The 23,295-nt window shown below is 41.6% G+C and overlaps 1 protein-coding gene across 2 annotated transcripts in view; it reads right to left on the minus strand.

The window, feature by feature from the left end:
• Nucleotides 1–23,295, minus strand: part of FBXW11 (F-box and WD repeat domain containing 11) — a 96,576-nt gene that overhangs the window by 30,648 nt on the left and 42,633 nt on the right. For both annotated transcript variants that reach the window (XM_063447507.1, XM_063447508.1), the window contains 2 exons: nucleotides 13,205–13,267; nucleotides 3,044–3,269 (listed from right to left, as the gene is read on the minus strand). In XM_063447507.1, the coding sequence (XP_063303577.1) occupies nucleotides 3,044–3,269; nucleotides 13,205–13,267 (289 nt within the window). The remainder of the gene's footprint in view (nucleotides 1–3,043; nucleotides 3,270–13,204; nucleotides 13,268–23,295) is intronic.

Consider the following 23,295-nt stretch of genomic DNA (forward strand, 5'->3'; position numbering starts at 1 on the left):
CACACACATACATACATACATACATACATACACTTACAGATGTACATACACACACTGACATACACACACAGCTAATTTTTCTTACTTTTCTTTGCAGGAGAGTGGCTATGGCTGATGGGAGTCTGCATGGCTCTCCCGTCCTGCCTCTCTTCCTTCCCGAGCGGAGGGAGCTGGGAGGAAGTGACCAGACGTCACTTCCTCCCAGCACTAGTTGCGGCTCCATTTTTTTTAATGGGGCCCGGTCGCGCTATTGCACGGCCGCAGCGCTGACTGGGCCCCTGTAGATATAGGGCCCACTGACAATTAGTTGGTCTGCGCTAACAGCAGTCATGTTCTAAAGAGAAGTTGTGAATCCTCTGCACGAAAGGTGCTGCAGATGAAGCCATGAAAGTGTGTCTTCATTCTTCATTTAGTTCCATGCAAATTTACAACAGACATAACTAGATATTAAAAGGACCACTATATAGTCACCCAGACCATTTCAGCTCAATGCAGTGGTTTGGGTGCCAGAAACTGCTATGTTTACATTGCAGGGTTAATCCCGCCTCTAGTGGCTGTCTTGCTAGTAATGTTGCTAAAGGGGAGTATTTTAAACGTCTGCTGTGCAAAACACCATAATTCAAAATCTAAAGAAAAGGACAGATTCCATCCTAAAAATAAGGAGAGGAAAAAGAAAAAAAAAAACTGATTCATTAGTTCTAATGGTGATTCCATAAGGTTACCGTATAGAAAGATTCCCTTGCTCACCACCCCTTTTGGCTTTCAAATTACATATTTCAAAAAGTAGAAAAAAAGGTTGTGGAAGAAGTCCCAATATCAAAAAGAAACAAGGGCACCTATTCGTGAATCTTTCTGGTTCAGAAACCAGACTAATGTTACAGGCTAGTTCTGGATTTGAAAATGTGTATCAGTATGCAGTAAAGAACAAATGCCAAATGGAAACTATTCTCTCAACAACCCAAATACTTTAAGAAAAAGACTAGATCAAGCATGTCAAACTCAAAGGCTAACAGGGCCAAATAGGAAAGGTTTAAGTTTATGTGGGCCACAAAATAAAACAAATACTTCAGGCCTATGAGTGTGTTCTTCACGTTGGCTGAGATCATCAAACTTGATGATCTTAGCCAATCAAATGCTTTTCCATAGGAAAGAATCGGAAGGCTATTGTGCATGTGTGGCAAAAAGCTGCACGGCCAATCAGCATCTTCATTGGGAGCGTTCAGCGCCTCCATGCAGACCCAATCTAATTCACCGCTCCCCCTCCACCCAAATACACACTGCTTCTCCTCCCTCCACTCTAATTGAATACACTGCCCTTCTCCCCCAATTTAACATACAACGCCCTCCCACCACTAATATACAGTCCCCCTATCCCGACTATAAAACACTACCCTCTCCCGAATTTAAACACACTGCCCCACTGCCTCCCCCGATTTAATACACTGCCCCACTCCCTCCCCCGATTTAATACACTGCCCCACTCCCTCCCCCGATTTAATACACTGCCCCACTCCCTCCCCCGATTTAATACACTGCCCCACTCCCTCCCCCGATTTAATACACTGCCCCACTCCCTCCCCCGATTTAATACACTGCCCCACTCCCTCCCCCGATTTAATACACTGCCCCACTCCCTCCCCCGATTTAATACACTGCCCCACTCCCTCCCCCGATTTAATACACTGCCCCACTCCCTCCCCCGATTTAATACACTGCCCCACTCCCTCCCCCGATTTAATACACTGCCCCACTCCCTCCCCCGATTTAATACACTGCCCCACTCCCTCGCCCAAATTACACTACACATTAAGTTCCCCCAAGCCCCTCTTCTCCTATGTTAAGATGAGCCACCCATGTTCCAGTTCTGCTCAAGCAGGCCAGACGCTCCTCTGGCACTGCGAGCAGGAAGGAAGAGTGTGTGGCTGGCCTGCTCTGCAGACAGACAGCCTGCCCTCTAGAGGCCATGAGAGGGAAGGCAAGAATCAGACAGGAAATACCTTTCCCGTCTTGTGGCTGGCAGAAGCCACAGCACAAAGTGGACCCAGGGCAGGCGGGCCGCAAATATATTCATTGTGGGTGGCATGCAGCCAGTGGGCCGCAAGTTTGACATGCTTGGACTAGATGATATCCTTGGATTTAAAGCATGTTTATTTCCACAAATTCACATAGCCACAGAATGTCTGCAACAGCATGGGTGGATTTTAAGCTGGGAGAAGTCGCACTTGACTCAAGAATAAACTTCTTGGGTCTTACTGGACTACATAAACCTGAAAATCATGCTCCCCAGAGAAAAACTGAAGAAAATAAGGAAAACTTTTATTTTAAAGAAGATGATTTGTGTAGTCAGAAATGCCATGAGAACTTTAAGACGTCTCACTTCTTCTATGACAGCAGTCAACTGGGAAAAATCAAGGATGAGACCACTTTGAGATCAACATCCTAGCAGAATGGGATCAGCGAAAGGTCTCTGGAGTAACTAATACCACTGTGGGAATCTACAACTCAGTTTCAACTGGTGGATAACTTCCCATTACCTTCACCAAGGTCTCTTATTCAAGAACAAAAAAGTGGCAGATTATTATAGATGCTGCAGCCGCATGGTGGGGAACCATCAAACTATAAAAAGTTCTCTAGAAAAGAGAAGAAAAAAAAGCTAATCCTCAAACTACTAAGAACTGAGTGCTACCTTCATGGATCTTGTTCATTTCCAAAAAAGTACAGGTAAAAAAAAAAACCAAAGTGAAAGACATCCATCAATAACTATGGAACACAGATTATAGTTGTAGATCCACTAATAAACTTAAAGGATACAAGAAGTTTATTTACAGCTGTGCACAATTACTATTTTTTTTTTTATTCTTTTATTTTTAATGTTTATGTCTTTTTTAATTTATTAATAAATAAATGGGCTTGCAAATAAGCAAGAGTATAAATTTATTTTTGTTCTAACAAATTGTTGACTGGAACATGCTGAAAATGTTAAAAACAAAAAGCCAATGTATACAGAGAAATTACTCTCATAAATATGTAGTATTGTACTTACCTGGTAAAGCTGTGATGAAGTCTCGTTGTAACATGGGTTTCAAGTAAGAATTAATATGTCCATGCTGATAATGACACATTCGTGAAATAAGATGTTCCACAAATTCAACTTGGTCGGCTTCAGACCACTGGTCAAAAAATTTAATGCACAAGTCTTTTTCTTTCTCATAATTTCCTTCCGATGCACGTTTTCTTGGTACAATCATTGAAGACGTTCCATTACTTATCTGGTCAAAAAAAATATTTCTATGTCTTTAATATTGTACAATAGACATGTGCGTTTGTTGCACTCTTCCTTAAACAAAATCGATTCATTTGACACCGAAACTATTAGACAAGCAAATATGTTTAAGAAAGTGTTCTACTGTATAGTGTTACATAACATAAAAATATAATTTTTTTGGTTCTCACAACACAAGCTTTTGTTAGTTACGAAAAAAAATGAAAAACAAAAGCAGTATGACTTTGCTTTAACCCCTTAAGGACACAAGACATTTTTTCCTTTTTATGCTGTTTGTGTTCAAACGCAATTTGCATCTCTGTCATTTATTGCAACAACACATATATGTTTTTCAGAGGCCAAACATGGCTTTAATTTTATGACATTTTAGGTCACATATACATACTCATTAATTATTAAAAAAAAAAAAATGCCAAAAAATGAAAATAAATAAATAAACACTTTTCACAGTTTTGGCAATAATAGCGTGTCCATAATATGTCCAGCTTAGAAAAAGTAATTAAAAATAAATTCATCCATGTGTCTTGATTTACAGAATACATAATATATATAGGATTTCAGCTTATTTTGAAAGTTACAGGTCACAAAATACAAGGACTAAAATACAATTTTAATGTGAAACAATTTTAGAAGTTGGTATGTTTGTTTTGTAGGTTTACTAGCCACCACAGAAAAAATTGCCACACAAAAGTATATATTTATATAAGGTAGACATCACAGGCTATTTACTGAAGGTTAGTTTGACACTTTTTACATAGCCATTTCATCGCCAATCTTTGCTAAATATTGGAGTAAAATTGTGTTTTTTCTCTATTTTGGCATATATTCATATAACAAGGTTTTTGTATTGTGTATTTTGTACAGCTGGAGTGTGCTATTCCTGCACATAACCCCATATTGTGTTCAGCTACATCTGCTGAGTATAACGATACCCCCATTGTATGCCTTTGGCACTTTTCTGTAAAGCTACAGTGCCATATAAGAGACAAGGCTATTTCAGTTTCTATAGTTAGAATTGTCATAGATGGATTTGGCAGGCCTGTGTCTCATTTTAGGGTATTCTTGCAGTGTGACTGTTCAAATAACCCCACAAAGGGCTTTCATTTGATAAAGCAGACACCCCAGGGTATATATTATGGTGTATATTGTGCCTTAACTTGTCACCATTTTGTCACCAATTTATGTCAATGTTTGTAGTGAGGGGGGAAAAAAATTGCATTTTTGCTGAGTATTTCTTGCATTTGATATGTACCACTGTCATAAAAATCCACAAATTATGCTCAGCTAAATAAGTAAAACAATATGCCCAATGCATGAACTAGACACTATTTTGTGAAGTTACAGAGCTGTAAAAGAGACGTGACAAGTTCAGGTTTTTAAGTTTGAATTTTCAGGGAGGGTTTTGATGTCCTACTTTGGAGCACTTGAGGAGGCTACATATTACAATTACCCCATAAAGGCATACCATTTCTTAAAGAAGACATCACAGGGCAATTCAAAAGGCAGATTTTGAACCTTAGCATGGGATAATTTTTCCGCTAGCTTGTACCAAGTGCCTTTTTGACACAAAGTGAGTTTGCGCAGTATATTTTGAAACCTTATGTGTGCTACGCCTGTATCATATTTCATATGTTGCTCAGCTATGTTGGCTGAGTACAGCAATACCCCCATATGTACCTTTGCCAGGTATATGTGGATGTTGAAGGGGCACATTTGAGATGCAGCGATTCATTTTTTTTCTAACTTTGAAGTTTTAAGCTGTGTCCATGTTCCATTTTGGAGTAGATTAGCTGGCTGGTTATTCAAATTCCCCACAAACACATACTATGTATTAAAGAATACACCATGGGGTAATTCAAAAGGCATATTGTGAACCTTAGCGTGGGATCATTTTTTCGCTAGTATGTTCCAAGTGTAGTGGTAGGGAGCATTTTTTAATGTATTTTTTTACTTTGTAAAACTCGTTTTTAAACTTTTTTTTTTTTACTTATTAAATGTATTAAACTAACTTTTTACACTTAAATTTTTTTTTAGAAACTTTTCTTTTACCGTTAACCCCTAACTAGCAGTAAGCAGCACTAACCGTAAATTCCCCACTTTACCATAACTCCCACCCACCCCAGCTAGCAAAATATATAATAAAATATTTAAATTAAATAAATTGGGGTTAAAAAAAATAAATAAAAGTTAATCCTCAGGGGTTAAAAAAAAATGTAGATCACAGTATGTGATCTGTATTTTGATTACTGTAGGCAGTGATCAACTGGCAGGGAAGGGGTTCATTTTTATTTGGACTGGGTAAAGGGGGTGGTATTTTTTTATTTTTTACTTAAACGTTACAAAAACTTTTTTTAAAAATATATAACTTTTTAAAGCTTATTTTAAAACTTTAACCCCTAGTTAGCCTAACACCAAATTCCCCACTAACTTCCACACACCCCAGCTAAATATATATTATTATTTTTTCAATTTGACAATTTTTATTATTTTTGTCATTTTAAGATATATGAACTTTGGGGTACAGAAAGAAAAAAGGGGAAGGGGAAAAAAAAATAAGTCAAACATTCCATGATATACAGTTTGTTGATAGTTTACCACGCATGTGATTCGCCACTCGGTGTGTGCTGCACAAGGGGACATTATAGAGATTAGTTTGGATTGTGCAGGTGATTTTAACCCTTCATCACCGGGTTACCAATGTGTCTCATTGGCCTCATGCCTGTGTTGTATCTGCCTGCTGTGGCTCTCTAGCCCTGGGTTTCCCATTGTTCCTTTGTGGCCTGCTTCTTATTGTGCTTGGGTGTTCATAGTATGATGCCTGTTGGGCTTCCTTCATGTGGCCCCCTTCCTCCACCCCTATTCACCTTCTTGGAGCTGTTGCACTTATGTGCCCTCGTCTGTGTATGCACTCCATCTCTCCCCCGCTTGACCTGTGTGTTTCAGTGGTCTTATGTGTTTGCCATTATCTCGTACTTCCAGTTTGTGGAAATTTGTGTTATTAGAGCTTCTCTTGTTGGTACCAGAGTCGATTTCCACGCTCTGGCTAGGAGTGTTACTGCTGAAATCAGCAGGTGGAATAACAGGCATTCATCTGTTTTGGTCAGTGTCTGTGGTAACATGAATAATATGCTCTGTTCTATGGTCAGTGGCCATGGTATATCTAGTAGGTTTGTTGCTATGTCCCCTACCATTTTCCAGTAGGTCCTGCTGTGTGCAGGACCACCACGTATGTTCATGGACCCCCCTTTCACCCCGCATCTCCAGCACACGTTAGGGTGGTTCGGTTATAACCTGGTCAGTTTCTCTGGCACCATGTAACACCTATATTGCAGCTTCCTAATCGTTTCGAGGTGTGTCATGCATCGTGTATTACCTTTATGTATTGTGAGAGACCTGCGCCATTGGTCTTTGTCTAGGACATACCCCAGTTCTTTGTGCCATGCTGCTTGGAATGTCATGTCTGCTTCTGTCTTATCGTCTGTGAGTGCGTTGTATATGGTTGAGAGTGTTTTTCTGGGTGGCTTATTTGATAGGCATAGTTGTTCTATTGTTTGCCCTTGTAGTGCTGACCTACTTTGTAGTTTTACCCCTGTCAGCAGTGATCGTAGTTGCATGTGTTGGAACATAGCTCTGGTGGGGATGTCATACCTAGATTGTAGTTCCAGGAAAGGTATCAGCTTATTTGCCTGGTATAGATGTTTGATCTTGGTGCACCCCGCCTTCGCCCATTTTTTGGAGTCAAATGTCGGGATCACTATTGCTAGGCATGATATTGGGGCATCCCAGTCTATGGCTTCCCCTTCCCCTCCCTGCGTTCGGAGATCATCCCAGGCTCTGAGTGTCTGTTGTGTGGTCTGTAGGGGCTTCATGGTCCGGGGTCGAAGCTGCTGTGGGATCCAAAATAGTTCCCCAAGTGTTGGACTACCTATCCAGTGGGTCTCTATCTGGGTCCATTGTGGTAACTCCCTCCCTGTCGTCGCCCCTTTGATTGTTGCTAATTGGGCTGCTTTGTAGTATGTGTGTATGCTTGGCAATCCCAGTCCCCCTTTTGTGGTTGGTCTTTGCAAGAGCCTGGTGGCTACTCTTGGCCTAAATATATTATTTTAATACATTTAAATTAATAAAATAAAATTAACCCTGGAGGGTTTAAAAATTAATAAATAGATCATAGTAAAATGTATACCCTGCCAATTGATCACTGTAGTCAGTGATCAATTGGCAGGGAAGGGGTTAATTTTTTATTAAAATGGGTAAAGGGGGAGTGGGATCATTAATCATTTTTATTTTTACAGGAAGCAGGATCATCACTGATCCATCTCCCTGCGCTTCACACAGAACCTGGAAGTGCAGGGAGGCGGATGGTAAGTACCTGCTGTACATGTGCTCGCTCTGACAGCCTGTCAGAGCGAGCACTGCTGCAGGGGCAGCGTGATCGGGTGCTCCCGGTCTGCCTCCAATAGAGAGGCAGACCAGAGCACCGTTAACACCGCGATCGCCGCGATCTGGGGTTAACTTTAGTAAATTATGGAAATTTTCCGTCAATGGTCCTTAACTCAAGGACAAGGTTGACGGAAAATGTCAGTCTCTGGTCGGGAAAGGGTTAAATAAAGTATAGAATAATATAAAATAAACCAATAATTGCAATATTATTATGTATTTATTATTGGTAAACTGTTGTGCAATCTGACTTAAATGAATGACGTAAGACAAACGAATTACCAGACTAAAGACTAATCATCAAAAAGTAAAAGGTGCCTGACATGAAATTAATAGGAAAGGCAAGAGGGCTGTTGCGCAGTGCTGTAATAGCTAGAAGCGTAACTGTGTGCTTCAAATAAAATTAAGGATCATGGGGTATAAAGCTTCATTCTCTGTGAAAAAATTTATTTTTTTATCTTTCGCAGAGCCTGCCAGGGAATACTATAATAGTTCCTCTTGCTGTTGAAGCCCTCCAAACCTGTAATACCCAATAACACAGTTGTACAAGTGTTAAAGATTCCAGGTCAATTTAAGACCCAGATATTGGTCTTCGTGCCAAGAACATGTCTCCCTTACCATCCGTGTAGGACCCAGTGCTGGGAGGAGGAAAGGGTCTGTCAGGGTGGGTCAGCGGTTATTCCTCTAATGGGGATTAAGTCTGGGTTCAAGAGTCAATATATATAGTCTTCCCACGGTTCCCACACCTTGAGAAAATTTGTATACGGATCACGCACCTGTGCCGTGAGTTTGTCCATGAGAAAGGCTTCTTTAATGTTGCCAATTACTCTGTCCATGTGCGGGGTATCTACTTGAAGCCATGTCTGCGCCAAGGCGCGTCTGGCTGACAAATTGATTTTGTTTAAGAGCTTTTGTTCCTTGTTGGGGAGATTGTCAAATGGTTTGGCTAGTAGGCAAGTCCAGGGGTCAGGTTGTATTGTTTTTTTCAGTATTTCTGTCAGAAGGTGAGTTATATCACTCCAGTATCGGGCAACCTTCGGGCAGGTCCACTACATGTGTAAATAGGTAACCTTTTTCCCCACAGCCTCTCCAGCACACATCTGAGGGTGTTTTACCCATGCGATGTAGCTTGACGGGGGTGGTGTACCACCTCATTATCGTTTTGTAGCATTGTTCTTGGTGAATGACGCATATTGAGGATTTGGTCACTACCTCCCATATGTCTTGCCAGTCCCCGCTATCAAGTGTTAGCTGGAGTTCTGCTTCCCATTGTGATATGTATGAGGGTGTTTGGGTTTTCTTTGTGGGTGCGCTGAGCTGCTCATATAGTCGAGTTATAAGGCCGGCACGTGGTCCGTCTGACATACACAGTGTTTTGCAGAGCTTGGGCTTTGTTCTAGCCGCTTTTATTATGTGTGGTTTTCTTACATAGTCCCTTAATTGAAGGTATCTAAAATAATCTCTAGTGGTTAGTGGGGCCCGGGTTTTTAAGTTGTCAAAGGTGTGGAATGTAGCGTCTTTGAATAGGTGACAATACCGTTGTAAACCCGTGTCCTCAAGGCCCTGGAAATCCCTAGGGGTCATGCCTGGGGGAAAGGCTTTATTTCGGAGATATGGTGTCATAGGTGAGACAGGATGTGTGAGGGCCTACTTGTGTGCTTTAGCATTCCAGATTCATATTGAGTTCAGGATGGCAGGGCATGTGGTTCGTAGCTCTAGGCGGTCAGGCCTGTGTACCCATATCCAGTATTGAGGCAAGTCGGTGCTCATAAGAAGCGTTTCTATGTCAACCCATCAGTGCGTATCAGGTGGTGAGTGCCATTCTACGATTTGCGCTAGATGAGCTGCTAGGTAGTAAAGGTGTAGGTTCGGGAGCCCAAGGCCTCCTCTACACTTTGGAGCATATAGCGTGTGTCTTGCTATCCTGTGTCTCTTACCCGCCCAAATATAGTTGTCTATTGCGGTTTGTAATGGTTTAAGCTGCGTCTGCAGCTGTTGCCCCCAACCTCTAAGCAACACGTTAAGTACAATGCCAGAAACAAAATACATCCCGATCCCCCGCACTCCCACCCCCACCCCCCAGCCCAACATCAGTGAGTGCCAGTGCCCTGCATCCACCGCCCGCCCCACTAGTAAACACATTAAGGTGAGTAACCATGATGCCCAGGTATATACTTATGCGGGTTCAGTATGTCCAGCAGTCGATGGGGGCTTATGTGCGGCCTGTGTTAGGGTTACGGAGTGTTCACTGCCCCGGTATCAGTCCGCCGGGGGCCTCAGGGCTCCTCAGTCTCTGAGCATGGACAGAGCCTCTGCATGCATTGGTGGGGCTCGGAAGTCCGCCAGAAAGTCCAGGCCCAGATCTTGAAGGAAGGCGGAGATATCCATGAACGGGAGCAGTACCGACTGCTTCGGGCCTTTGAAGACCAGGATCTTAAAGGGTTATCCTTACCCAGGCAAAACGCAGTCCATTGCTCCTCAGTAGGTCTCTGACTGGTTTCCACTCCTTCCTCCGAAGGAGTGTGGCTGGCGCCACGTCTTGATATATTTGGATAGCAGTCCCCTCGTGGTCGTAGGCCTTCGTCCTGCTATATCGCAGTATGGCTTCCTTGGTCTTTTAATAATGCCATTTGATGATATCTCGCGGGGGGCTGTTCTTCGGCCCTCTGGCCCGCAGGGCTCTATGTACCCTATCCATCATCCAGAGATGGTCGGGGATGTCTGGGAGGCTCCGTTTAAAATTAGCGACTAGAGTCTCTCCAAGGTCTGTTTCCCCTACCATTTCCGGCAGGCCTCGAATGCGCAGTTAAAGGTCTGCAATCCTGGAGAAGAGTGTATTTGTGAGACTCGCAGCTTTGTTATGGGCTTTTACAACGGTTCCCAGTTGCTGTTCCACCTGAGTGGTGCGCGGCCCTATGGCTGCTATTTCAGCTTTGACCTCTGCGGCTGTTCGCTTGATTTCTTCAGCCAGATAGCCTTTTACTTCTGCTAGAGATTGCAGGATGGCACTAGAGGATGCCTCCTGTGGAGGGTCCCCCATCCGGAGGGAGCCAGTTGGGTGAGTTGCGCCAGGGCTTGTGGTCGTGGGCGCGCCATGTGCAGCAGGCCTTTGTGCTGCAAACATGTCCACCACTGACGGAGCTTTGTTGGTGCCTCTTTTCTTGGGTGGCCTGCGGTTGGACATCCGGCCCCTCAGTCCGGCTGCAATAACGGGGCGTTTGGGGTAAGTTTTGCAGGTCCAAAGTCGGGGCTATAGCTGGTTACAGTGCGTTTTTGAGCACCAGGGTGCGGAGCACTCGCTCTATGCGGCCATCTTCGCTGGTGTCCAAACCACACCCCCGATGTCACCCTTCTTAAACTTACTTTAGCCAACCTCCTGTTGAATTGTGTGTGTGTGTGTGTGTGTGTGTGTGTCAGTCAATGTGTACATCCCAGCATTCCAATGCCAACATTGCACACAAGCACACCCCTGCATTCCAACACTGCTTACAAATACACATGCTGCAGTCTGTGTGGAGGGGGCAGCAATTTGAATCATGTCCTTGTAACGGATCACCTGGCACCCCGACTGAGTACCTCCGTTAATGGATGCTCCTAGTGCTTCCTGAGGACTCCAAGCACTCTGGCAGACACCACAATCACCGAATCCGAGAAACCTTTAAATTCTCCCAAGCATATGAATGCTGTAGACCATTGAATAGGAACCATACGAATAGGCTTGTACTCCTAGCAGTCAACTGGAACAGCATGCAATAAATCCTTCCCCCCAATAATGAGACGACACATCACTTTGAGGGTAAAACAGGAACTCTGGACTGGCTCATCCAGCCTGGCTTTTATTTCCAACTCACACATACATGCCACACCCAGGGGGAGGCATAAAAGAACCAATGACATAGATGTTACCTCCCACACATCCCCTCCCCTTAGTGTGACACATAATCCCATTATGCATACAGTGTAAAATATACTTTTACACAACTTTCGTAACTTTAAAACCATACATCACATTCACATAAAAATACATATCCACAATCAATCCATTCAGGGGAACAACATATTAAAAAATTGCATGAATCCGACCAGGGGTTCAAAAGTTGCCAAAAGTATCTTTTGTTCCTTTTTGGCTGGCAGAAAAACATCCCCACAATGCACCCTGGTTTCCTCCCTTCTGCCCTGGAGTTAATTGGAGAAGTAATCCAATTACCCAGGACTAAAGGCAGACTCCATTAACCACATGGTTGCAAAACGACATAAAACACTTTAAAATACATAAAGTCACATTTACACATAACACACAGACATTTCACCTATCCCCCAGATAGCTGGGATCTGCACGCACAAAACTACCGAATAGCGCGCAGATCCTACTCACACAGTACAATTGCCATGGAGCTAAAGTCTTTCCCATAGTCTTTCATTATATGAATAGGCTCCATGGTATGGCTATCTGGGGTATCACATTCCCATAAAGTCTGGTCCATAGTCCAAAGGCAAGAGGCGGGCAATCAGCCCCCTCCAAGGACACGTGGCGAGGTCGGTTTCGCCACAGTCCTTTTCTGCTTCCTGTATTCCTTACAGTGCGGATGGTGCCGGGCTTGCAAAAGCTCTAGCTATGCAACTGCTGGGAGGGTGTGATATATTGGCACAGCATCACAATGCATTATAGGGAGAGCAGAAGAGACATAAAAATTATCACAGCACGCAGAAAAAAAAAAAATATATATATATATATATATATATATATTTTTTTTTTTTTTAATCAGGCTAAATTTCTGTAACCGCAAGTAGCATTCACACTTCCCCCTCCTCCCCACCCCCTCACTTACTTTGATCTCCAAACCGAGAGCATTATTGCTATGGCCAGGAAATGTCTATTATGTAATCTCCAGGAGGCGGCGGCCATGGGCATAGATGTGTGCCAGTCTGGAATGCCCAATGGCAAACACGGGGATTTGTGATTGTATCTGTTATCATTTCTCAGGATTCTTAGGCAACCTTGATGCTTCATAATAAATTACGTCCAAAAACAGATACATTCACAAAAAAAAGTTAGTAATTACTGCAAATATATTTTTCTGTATTTAATTTCCCATCATGCCCAGACATTAGGCAGGTCTATATAACTGTAAAAGCCTTTCCTTTTAACAATGTTACTTGTACAGTTGGTTGCCTGCATAATTTCTTGGTAGAAAAATGTGTCAGTGCATTGGATGCCACAAAGGAAATACCACTTTGCTTAGTCATCACAAAGTACACCTCGGAAACATGCAACCACGAATATAATGTACAGTATTTGAATTACATCCAGGTGGAGTTACACTTTTACTGTATATATTTATATTTTATATTTAACAAACAGAACCAAAAGCAAAACATGAATATCTTGAAAGGCCAGGGTGCAGTCATTAAAGATTAAATATAGGACACTAGTTTAGTATTTTTTTATTTATTTAAATCACAATTCTAAAATAACAGCCTTACCTGCCATATAGTATTTTTCTTTGGAGACTCATCTTCATTTAGGTCATCCATTCTAGAAGTATTCTAAACAAAAGAGAACATGGCAATATGTCAAAAATACAAGCATTTATCAATATCAATGCAATTATTTTTCAAAACTTGCCATACTATACTTATTGTCATGCAAGCAGTAGATACCCTAATGAAATTTCTTCAAATAAAGGAAAATCTATCCATTATTTTAATAGGTAAAAACTGTGTTTTGAAACATTCAACTGGACCGTAGATGGTGGCATCTGTTTATCATACTCTAATGTTTGGTTTGACTGAGCAGTACATGGGTGTAAGGTCCAGGTAAAGACAACACGTACATGAGAAGAGTGAGAGTTTGATTCCTGGGTAGAAGTTTGACTTTGCAGCTGCTACCTTTTCAATTCAGCCTTCTCCCACTGTTATAGAGAGACGATGTGGATAAATAATTGCGAATGCTCTATAAGCCACATTACCAAGAGATATGGTTTAAATGAATGGTGGCAACTGCTGCCCAGTAATGCAACTCCCACTAACATCAAGCATATTGGTACATGCATGTCCTGGTCTAAGATTAACAAATCCCCAATGCTATTCCTAACCATAAACAGAATGCAAATATATAAACTATGCAGGTTTCAAAATGTATTAAAGGAACACTCCAAGCACCATGACCGCTACAAGTGGAGCGCCCTGGTGTATTTTCCAGTGTAAGTAGTCCAATTGTTTAGAACGGTTTGACGACTAACCTGGCGTCTGTCTGTCACTTTCCCGATTTAGAAAAAGACGCTTCTGTAAGTTCACCTCAGTCAAGTCCTTCAGTGCAGGGTTAGCTCACTGACAGAGAGCATCAGATGATTGCTCTCAGCAAATGAGCTAAACCTGCACTGCTGGGAGCTTGTGCTCTTAATATGAAATAGTGGATACATGGAGTGATGCCCAGCAGCCATGGGTAAGATGTCAAAACTTTAACAAAATGGTGCCCTGTTGTGTTTATAGTGGTTGGAGAGGCAAATTAAATTACACTAAATGCAGAGAAAATGACCCCTAAGCTGTCATCATAATAAACACTTGCTTTATCAGTCATCTAAGGCAATGTCATTGAAGCAGTTGTCTCTATAAGACTGGCAGTCAACTTGGGGGGGATGCTACATTAAAGATTTCTTAGGGTTCGGCCTAGCTTTATGGACACACCAAGCTTTAAAACAATTTCCTCGTAATTAAGTGGTTTTGAGGAACAGATGCTATATTTTTTTTGCAGTTTCTGCTAGACTGCTACTAAATGCTCTTCCTTCCTTAAAGATTGGATGCAGGCAGATGTGGTGCCTATATTCAAAATCTTTTCCTTGCAATTATAGACCTGTGAGCTTAGTTTCTGTGGCTGGGAAAATATTTGAAGGGCTATTAAAGGACCACTATAGTGCCAGGAAAACAAACTAGTTTTCCTGGCACTATAGTGTTAATACGTCCCATTCAACCCTCATGGCCCACCTCCCGCCGGGCTGAAGTTGGAGGAAGGGGGTTAAAAACTTACCTTACGGGCGGAGCCGAGCAGGCGAACCGACAAGTCGCACACACCATGAGCTCCGGCCACGCGGGGGCTTAACAGAGTGAATAACTCGGGTCACAACGGCAAGACTCACCCGAAACCAAGCCCACCGGAAAGCTGCAGCATCTGTGCACCCGGCGATACCTAAATCGAGACCCGGCATGCCCGAGAACCGCAGTGGCCGGCTTGGGCCTACCGGAGGAGGTGAGGGGGAAGGACGGCCGCCTTCCCGCCCGACTCTGCGACACACAAGCGACTGGAAAAGGCTTCCCCCCCCCCCCCCCCCCCCCCCCTGTGGACCGGTGGGGGATATCCCGGTCCCCGCCAGAAGGGAGATCTCGCACATCACACCAAGCGATGGCCCCTGCTAGCCCCCTATGTAAAGTGGTGGCGACGGCCTCCAAGATGGCGGCGCAGAATTACCCAGCTACACGAGACTCGCAACAACATTGCCTCACCCCAGGCACCTACAACCAAGCTAGGGACCCCATCTCTGAAATCTTTGACCGACTCTGGGCTAAATGGATAGTACGACTGACACCAGTGAAGTCTCTCTCCAAAATGCCCACACACGATGGAACCTATGGTGGGAAGAGGTCGGGGCCTCCATCTCAGGGCATGAAGAAGTCCCAAGCTACGAACCCCCATAAAATGGACCCGCCCGGGCTGGGAGCAACGAGGGGAACACCCCACAAGTGCCGACCACATCGGCGGAGAGCTACTAAGCGGCAAAACAAACGGGGCAACACCACTCACCGCTATATCCCGAAAGGGATGACCCAGGACCATACTGGACCCCAGGTCAGTGGCAGGAGGGCACCAGCTCCAACGCAGGCCCGGGGCAGAGGGGACTCCCTGTCACCACACTGCAATGCAACTCCCACTATGCAAAGCAACCCTGGCGCAAGACACCGGCAAGGAAGACCACAAACCTCCTGGGGCCATCGAATACACGAAGGCAAGATGATGGGCTCAAAACGAGACAGAAGCATAAATGCCACCTTGATTAACCCACAAGCACTTACACCCTACATGGCGGTAGAATCAGAACAAGGAAGGAGTAACACTGCCGCTCCACACAGCCCTATGGATCAACCTCACCCATCAGACCTGTACCCAAGCAGAGGAAAAGCGTCAAGGACATCTAAACGGGACTGTAAAATACCCCAGGCAGGAGTTGGCTGAACGGGACATTTACCACCTCAGATAAGACAACTGCCCCATACCCCATATTGCTCCCTATCTGGGTCTGAATATAACCCATACCTGCTTTGAATAATTTACCTAGTTAAACTGTTTGCTAAATATAATTGGCCGTTTTTAACTAAGCCTGTACCCGGTTAATTTTGAGCCAAACCGATTTGCTTGCACTGTTATTTTCTGGTATCACCACAGTCTTATATGATGTTATGTTTTATTATTATTTAGATTTGCATTTACTAAAAAGCGCAACGCAAACCTCTCAACTGACAGAGCTCAGCAAGCGACTTATATGCTAAAGCAACGCTTAGTTAATTATGATGCTACAACGCTAACACACCGTAGCTCCACTCATACTGGTATGCGCTGGTATTGCCCTTTACTTAGCCTTAAAATTGTCTTCCCATTACACTCAAACGACCAGGCTTGCTATGAGCTCACAGCTCCCTCCATGTTACTCCTCTACTTACACACACTCTCACACAGGCAAACCTGTGCGAACTTATAACCTGCCTGACACAAATGTATTGCTGTAAACACCTTTCGCCACCAGTTTAAGCTATAATATTAGTAAGCCATTACGACCAGCTTAACTCTGTTATTCACTATTGATGCCAATAGTCTACTGCTCTACCGTACTAGTGTCACACTGTTCCTCATGGCACATGCTTGTTAAAAGCTTACTCGATATTAAGCGTATGTCTCACTGTTCTTAATGTGCTTAACTTTATGTTGATAACTTGTTATTGTATAATAGTCTACACAAGCGTAGCGCAACACTCAGATAGAAATGCTTTATCTTATATTAATCGACTACTCAGCGACAACTGTTTGTTTATTCTCTTATTTTTTCTGCATGTATAATCTTACTTGTACACCTACAAAAAAAAATTAAGCGCACAACATCTTGACATTTTCTGCATATACCTGTGACTATACTTCTTGTGAAATGCATGTCTTATTTTGAGCTTGTACTTAACATTGCGCTTCCAAAAATAAAGAATTAAAAAAAAAAAAAAAAAAAACTTACCTTACTCCAGCGCCGGTGACTCTCCTTCTCCTTTGGACGTCATCGGCTGAATGCGCGCGCAGTCAGTCAGTCCATAGGAAAGCATTCTCAATGCTTTCCTATGGACGCTGGCGTCTTCTCACTGAAAACCACTAGATGCTGGATTAACCTATTGTAAACATAGCAGTTTCTCTGAAACTGCTATGTTTACAGCAGACAGGGTAGTGGGAGCTGGCACCCAGACCACTTCATTGAGCTGAAGTGGTCTGGGTGCCTATATTGGTCCTTTAAGAGATAATATTCAGGAATTCATTAGGAAGAACATTATCCAACTTCTGAACCAAAACAAAAACAGAAATCTGTGCTGTTTGTTTATTCCGTAATTTAACCCCTTTAGGACTGAGCCAAATGTACACGTTTTGATAAGAATAAAACTTAAACAAAACCTGGAATTTGACTAGAATAGCCGTAATTAACCTCTTTCATATTAAATGCACCCACACTTATTATACAAATTTTATTCAGGAGAAATAGGACTTTTATATATCATCAAATATTTAGATATGAAACAATTTAGTATGAATAAAATACAAAAAAAATTGAAAAATTAAGTTTTGTTTTTTTTAGTTCTGCATGACATTTTAACTGTGAATGTTATAATACGGTTTGCTTTTACTGCAATAAAAAAAATACACTTATTTGTGTTCAGCAATGTCTCACGTGTAAAACAGTATCCCCTATGTACAGGTGTTACGGTGTTTTGGGAAGTTACATGGGTAAATATAGCATGTTACATTTTTCATTTTTTTCACATTGAAATTCGCCAGATTGGTTACGTTGCTTTTGAGATTGTATGGTAGCCCAGGAATGAGAATTACTCCATGATGGCATACTATTTGCAATAGTAGACAACCCAAGGTATTGCAAATGGGGTATGTCCAGTCTTTTTAGTAGCCATTTAGTCACAAACACTGGCCAAAGTTAGCGCTAATATTTGTGTGTAAAAAATGCAAATAAACGAATTTGAACGAGAATTTTGACCAGTGTTTGTGACTAAGTGGCTATTACAAAAGACAGGACATACCACATTTGCAATACCTTCGGTTGTCTACTTTTGCAAATGGTATGCCATCATGGGGGTAATTCTCATTTCTGGGCTACAATACGGTTTCAAAGGCAACGTAACCAATCTGGCGAATGTCAATGTGAAAAAACTGAAACAAGTCTTATATGACTTATATAACTTTTAAAAACACCATAAAGCCTGTACATGATAGGTACTGTTATACTCTGGAGACTTCGCTGAGCACAAATATTAGTGTTTGAAAACCATAAAATGTATCACAAGAATTATATTGTCAGTGTAAGTGCCATTTGTGTATGAAAAAAAAAAAAAAAAGTCACTTTCACTGATGATATCATCGTGATACATTTTACGGTTTTGAAACACTAATATTTGTGTTCAGTAAAGTCTCCTGAGTAAAACAGTACTCCCCATGTACAGGTTTTATTGTGTCTTGGACAGTTACAGGGTTAAATATAGTGCTAGCAAATCAAATTCTCTGGACTGGGTTATCAGACAGGTCCCGCAAATTGTAATTAATAAAATTACTTAATTATGTAAAAAATATTAAATACAATATACACATAGAATTTAAATATATAATTTTTAAAACTATTTTAACATATATAGTGATATATACATATATTAAAGTATATAGATATATAGATTCATTTGTTCCAAGTTTTTTTATATCAATATATAATATCAAAATACAGTTAGAACAAAATTCCCCCCTTTTTTATAATGCATGTATATATTTATTATATATATTAAAATAAAGTGACAGTGTATGTGTATATATATATATATATATATATATATATATATAAAAATCTAAGTATATATTTAATTTTAAGGTGTTTTAAACCTTTATTTTACTTTACTACAGGCAGCAGGGGGACTACCTGTCATTCCAAGCACTTCCCCTGCTGGCACTGCAATGGACAGCTATTCCGTCCATGTGATCGTGAGGTCCTCACGATCACATGGCCCAAAGGGGGGCAGATCAGACTGCGGGAACGTACTATGCCACCCGCAGGCGTTTAGAGCAGTGTCCCCAAGGATGGCATAGCAAGCCCGCCGTCCTTAAGGGGTTAAGAGATCTTCACTACATATGGTTATCTAAGTTAGGGATCGACCTATTATCGGTCTGGCCGATATTCTGTATTTAGGCCATATTGCCGATAATACATACCTGGGGGGCACGCAGCAAGCTCTTACCTTCACAGCATGGGTTGCCATGGCAACACTCCGTGCACCCACAGGCAGCAAGAGTTAGACAGGGCAGCTGCTGGAAAGGTAAGAGCTTGCTGCGGGCCCCCACTGCACAGTCCATGCCACTGGACCACCAGGGAGTGCTATATCCCCCTCCCTGGCCAAGTAAGTAGAAGGGAGGGGGAAAAAAAAAATTCCCCCATTACCCCCAGTTACATACCCACAGAAACACACACACACACACACACACTGCATTCACTATACACACTACACAAACACATTCTGCATTCGTTATATACACACTACATCCACTACACACACACACACTGATCCCCTGTCTAAACACACTGCATCCACTACATGTGGCATGTATATTTTGTGCCTTTACCTTTAGAAATAGTTTATTTTTTCAAAATGGTAAATGTACAGAATATCGGTAAGCTATCTGCTATATTTCGATCCCTATTCTAAGTTATGGAAACAAATTTCAATATCCTAAATGTACACCTAACAAAACAAAGTATAAATAAAATGTGAAAGAAGATTTAAAAAAAAAAAAAAAAAAAAAGAGTGTAGGGAGCAAGGATGGAAAAGGAAAAATATCCTAATAATTTTTACACATCAAGTCCAAGAACTCACAGACTTATCAGACTGTTGCTTATATGACTAGGAAATAAAGTATTGGTAGTAGGGATGCACCGAAATTTCGGCAGTTGAAATTTTCGGCCAAAAATGTGCCTATCACGAAAATGGGTCAAATCTGCCGAAGATCACCCGCCTCCCTCTTCCCCCACAGTATTCATGATGATTTAAAACAAAATTACAACACTGTTATTTAGCCTGCACCTTCACAAACCCTGTCAGAGACATGCAAGAGAGGGTTATTGCTGTAAATGTCTAATTTTCTAAGCCTTCTGTGAGCAAAGTCCTGCACTGCTAAATTCATAAGTAATGTGCTCTGATGCTATCAGTATATTATCCATGCTCCTCTATGTGCCTGGAAATACTTCATCTCCCATGCCAATCTCCCATTCCTTTGAGCGTCAGCGCTCTCGCAAATAAACTCGGTGTTCTATTAAATTTCCCTACCTGAACACCGGTCCTCCGGCACAAATCACTTCACCAGCACAGGACGCCACGCCAATGCCTGTAGGGTGCCCCTTGTTGTCAATAGAATCACAGTCCTCCTGAACTCTATTCTCAGTTTTGATCCATGCGAACAAGATGGCAGCCACCTCGTGGTCGTCCATAGGAATTGCGGCCACCCTGACAAACATAGACCACTGCGGTGGAAATTGCAACAATGTATCAATTAAGCTTAACAAGCTCTAGGGTGGTCTCCGGTTCGTGCGGCTGTTCGACAAACAAACCATATAGTCCCAATTGCATGAACAAAACCTGTTTAAAGTATTTTAGCCAGGTCTATTGCAGGGGCCATAGTCACAGGGTAGGAGGCCGGAAAACAGGCCCCTCCAAAAAACAGTGGTGAGGTTACTTTCGCCACAGAGTGGTTAGAAGATATATGTGCAACACACTCACATGGCATAGAGCCTAGGGAGGATAGGCTCAGGTCACAATCGCAGAGGTATTTATAGATAATAAAAACTTCTTCTATATGTGGACCTAGGTTCTCAGGAGAAAGAAAGATTGAACAAATGCTCCTAGTGTATCATCCTCAGTGCATAAACATTCATTGAAATAATGCAATAAACTGCTCACATTTTAGAGAGCCAAATAAACTGGACTCTCGGTGTTCTGGACACTGTGCCTTTAAGAGGGCACAACTCTTCTTTAAAAGCAGGAAAGTGCAGGAACTCACATGACTTGTAAAGGCTAAACCAATTTATTCAAACCAAATTTTTTTAAAAACAATAAAAAGTAAGCTAAATACCACAGGGTAGTAGGCCCAAAGTAAATCCTGATCGCCAGAGACGAGTTTCACCTTGTTCAGAGGCTGTCTCAATCAGATTCCTGCTTCTCATGTGTTAGTGTATATACCGAGAGATCTTCCTGTGATTGGTTGATTACAGGGCACAACGACCAATCACTCAACCGGTATGTGGAGGTGTATTTCCACTCAGCTGACAGTAGTTCCCCTTTCTTACGTATGCAAAGTGACATATCGGAGGAGTCTTCGTAATGTCACTTCTTGTTTGGTCAAGGTCACCATTTTCAGTGTGGACATAGCCCTGTTCAGTCGTGCAAAAGAGTAATGTAACGGATAGTCCAAAGTTTGTGTAACTTTTTGGCAGTTCATTTGGCAGTAACATATTGCAGTACAGTCCATTATATAGAAAAAAATAAAAGAAAGGAGGATATCAGTAGAATATATTCCTCAATAAAAAACACTTCATGAAAATACACTCCTGACCTCACTTGTGCTAGTTAAAATTGTAAATGGAATATATCTTAAGACTTATACAAGTCGAATATAACAAATTAATATAACATTGGATTAGTATTCAGTTGATATACAACTACTAACGAGAAGTCAAGAGAGTACGTCATAACAAACCCTTAAAAACCCATACAAAAGAATATTAAAAAAAAAGTGTATAAAAATATACATTTACCATTTTACTAAAAAATAACTATAAAAAGTGACAACGTTGAAAGTCGTTATTTAAACCCTGTAGATGTAAGATGTCCAGATTAAAAATCCCTCTCATTTGGTATTGTCCCATTTTTCTTGTTATATTGTCACTATCAAATTATTTTCACTTTTGGAATTCCAAAAATGTTTAATTTATTACGGTAATTATTATGAAAAATTTTAAAATGTAGGGATACACTATGCTTAAAGGATCACTATACAGTCAGGAACACAAACATGTATTCCTGACCCTATAGTGTTAAAACCACCATCTAGCCCCCCTGGGCCCCTCATGCCTCAATACATACAGCAAAATCTTACTGTATTCAAGCCAGAAGCTGAAACTCTGCATGCGGTTTGCCTAAAAAAAAAAAACAAGCAGTCTACTGACATCAGGAGTGGTAGCCTGACCCAATCACAGTGCTTCTCCATAGGATTGGCTGATACTGACAAAGAGGCAGATCAGGGGAAGAGCCAGCATGATTCAAACACAGCCCTGGTCAATCAGCATCTCCTCATAGAGATGAATTGAATCAATGAATCTCTATGAGGAAAGTTCAGTGTCTGCATGCAGAGGGAGGAGACAATGTTTGGATGCATTTTAGGCAGCCATGACCCAGGAAGGATCTCTAACAGCCATCTGAGGAGTGGCCAGTGAAATTATCACTAGGCTGTAATGTAAACACTGCATTTTTTCTGAAAAGATAGTGTTTACAGCAAAAAGCCTGAAGGTAATGATTCTACTCACCAGAACAAATTCAATAAGCTGTAGTTGTTCTGGTGACTATAGTGTCCCTTTAACAAAGCCATTACTCACATTCCTAATGTGCTCTTGTATAATCACCTGAAGGGGGCAAATTGTGCATCCTATTATATACACTAATACACATGGGCAAGTCATCATATAGATTACTCTCTTGGAATGGTAAGTAATGATATCAATTTTACAACTTTTTTTTTGATGTGTTAATTCCTTAATAACCCCCTTTTTTTTTTTTTTTTACTTGTGTTCCTACAGGCCCCACAGATACAACAACCATAAAAGCCTAATATTTGTGTAATTGTAAGGTTGTTTCGCAAATTGGATACATCTCGATAAATTATTTTACGTTTATCAGGTATAATGGCATTAAGTGCTTAGTCATTTTTAATAATTGGCCAATGTTTAGAGACCGCTTTTCTCGCTTCTTTGCTCTGGATATTAAAATCAATTATAAAAGATGTCTTTATAATTCAAAAGAGTAATGCAGTGTTTAAAAGTTCTCTATTATAGCCTTTTATCTGAAAAATTGTTTATGATTTGTTGTGCCTGTTCTTGGACTGTATTGGTGTCCATACAGTTTCGTTTAATTCTTAATAACTGGGCTTTTGGTGCATTTAAGAGCCAGGGAGAATAGTGGCAGCTTTCTTAAACAAAATGCTATTTTTAATGTTATCTTCTATATAAATATTC

The sequence above is a fragment of the Pelobates fuscus genome, chromosome 3, assembly GCF_036172605.1.
Source record: "Pelobates fuscus isolate aPelFus1 chromosome 3, aPelFus1.pri, whole genome shotgun sequence".
Taxonomy (NCBI): domain Eukaryota; kingdom Metazoa; phylum Chordata; class Amphibia; order Anura; family Pelobatidae; genus Pelobates; species Pelobates fuscus.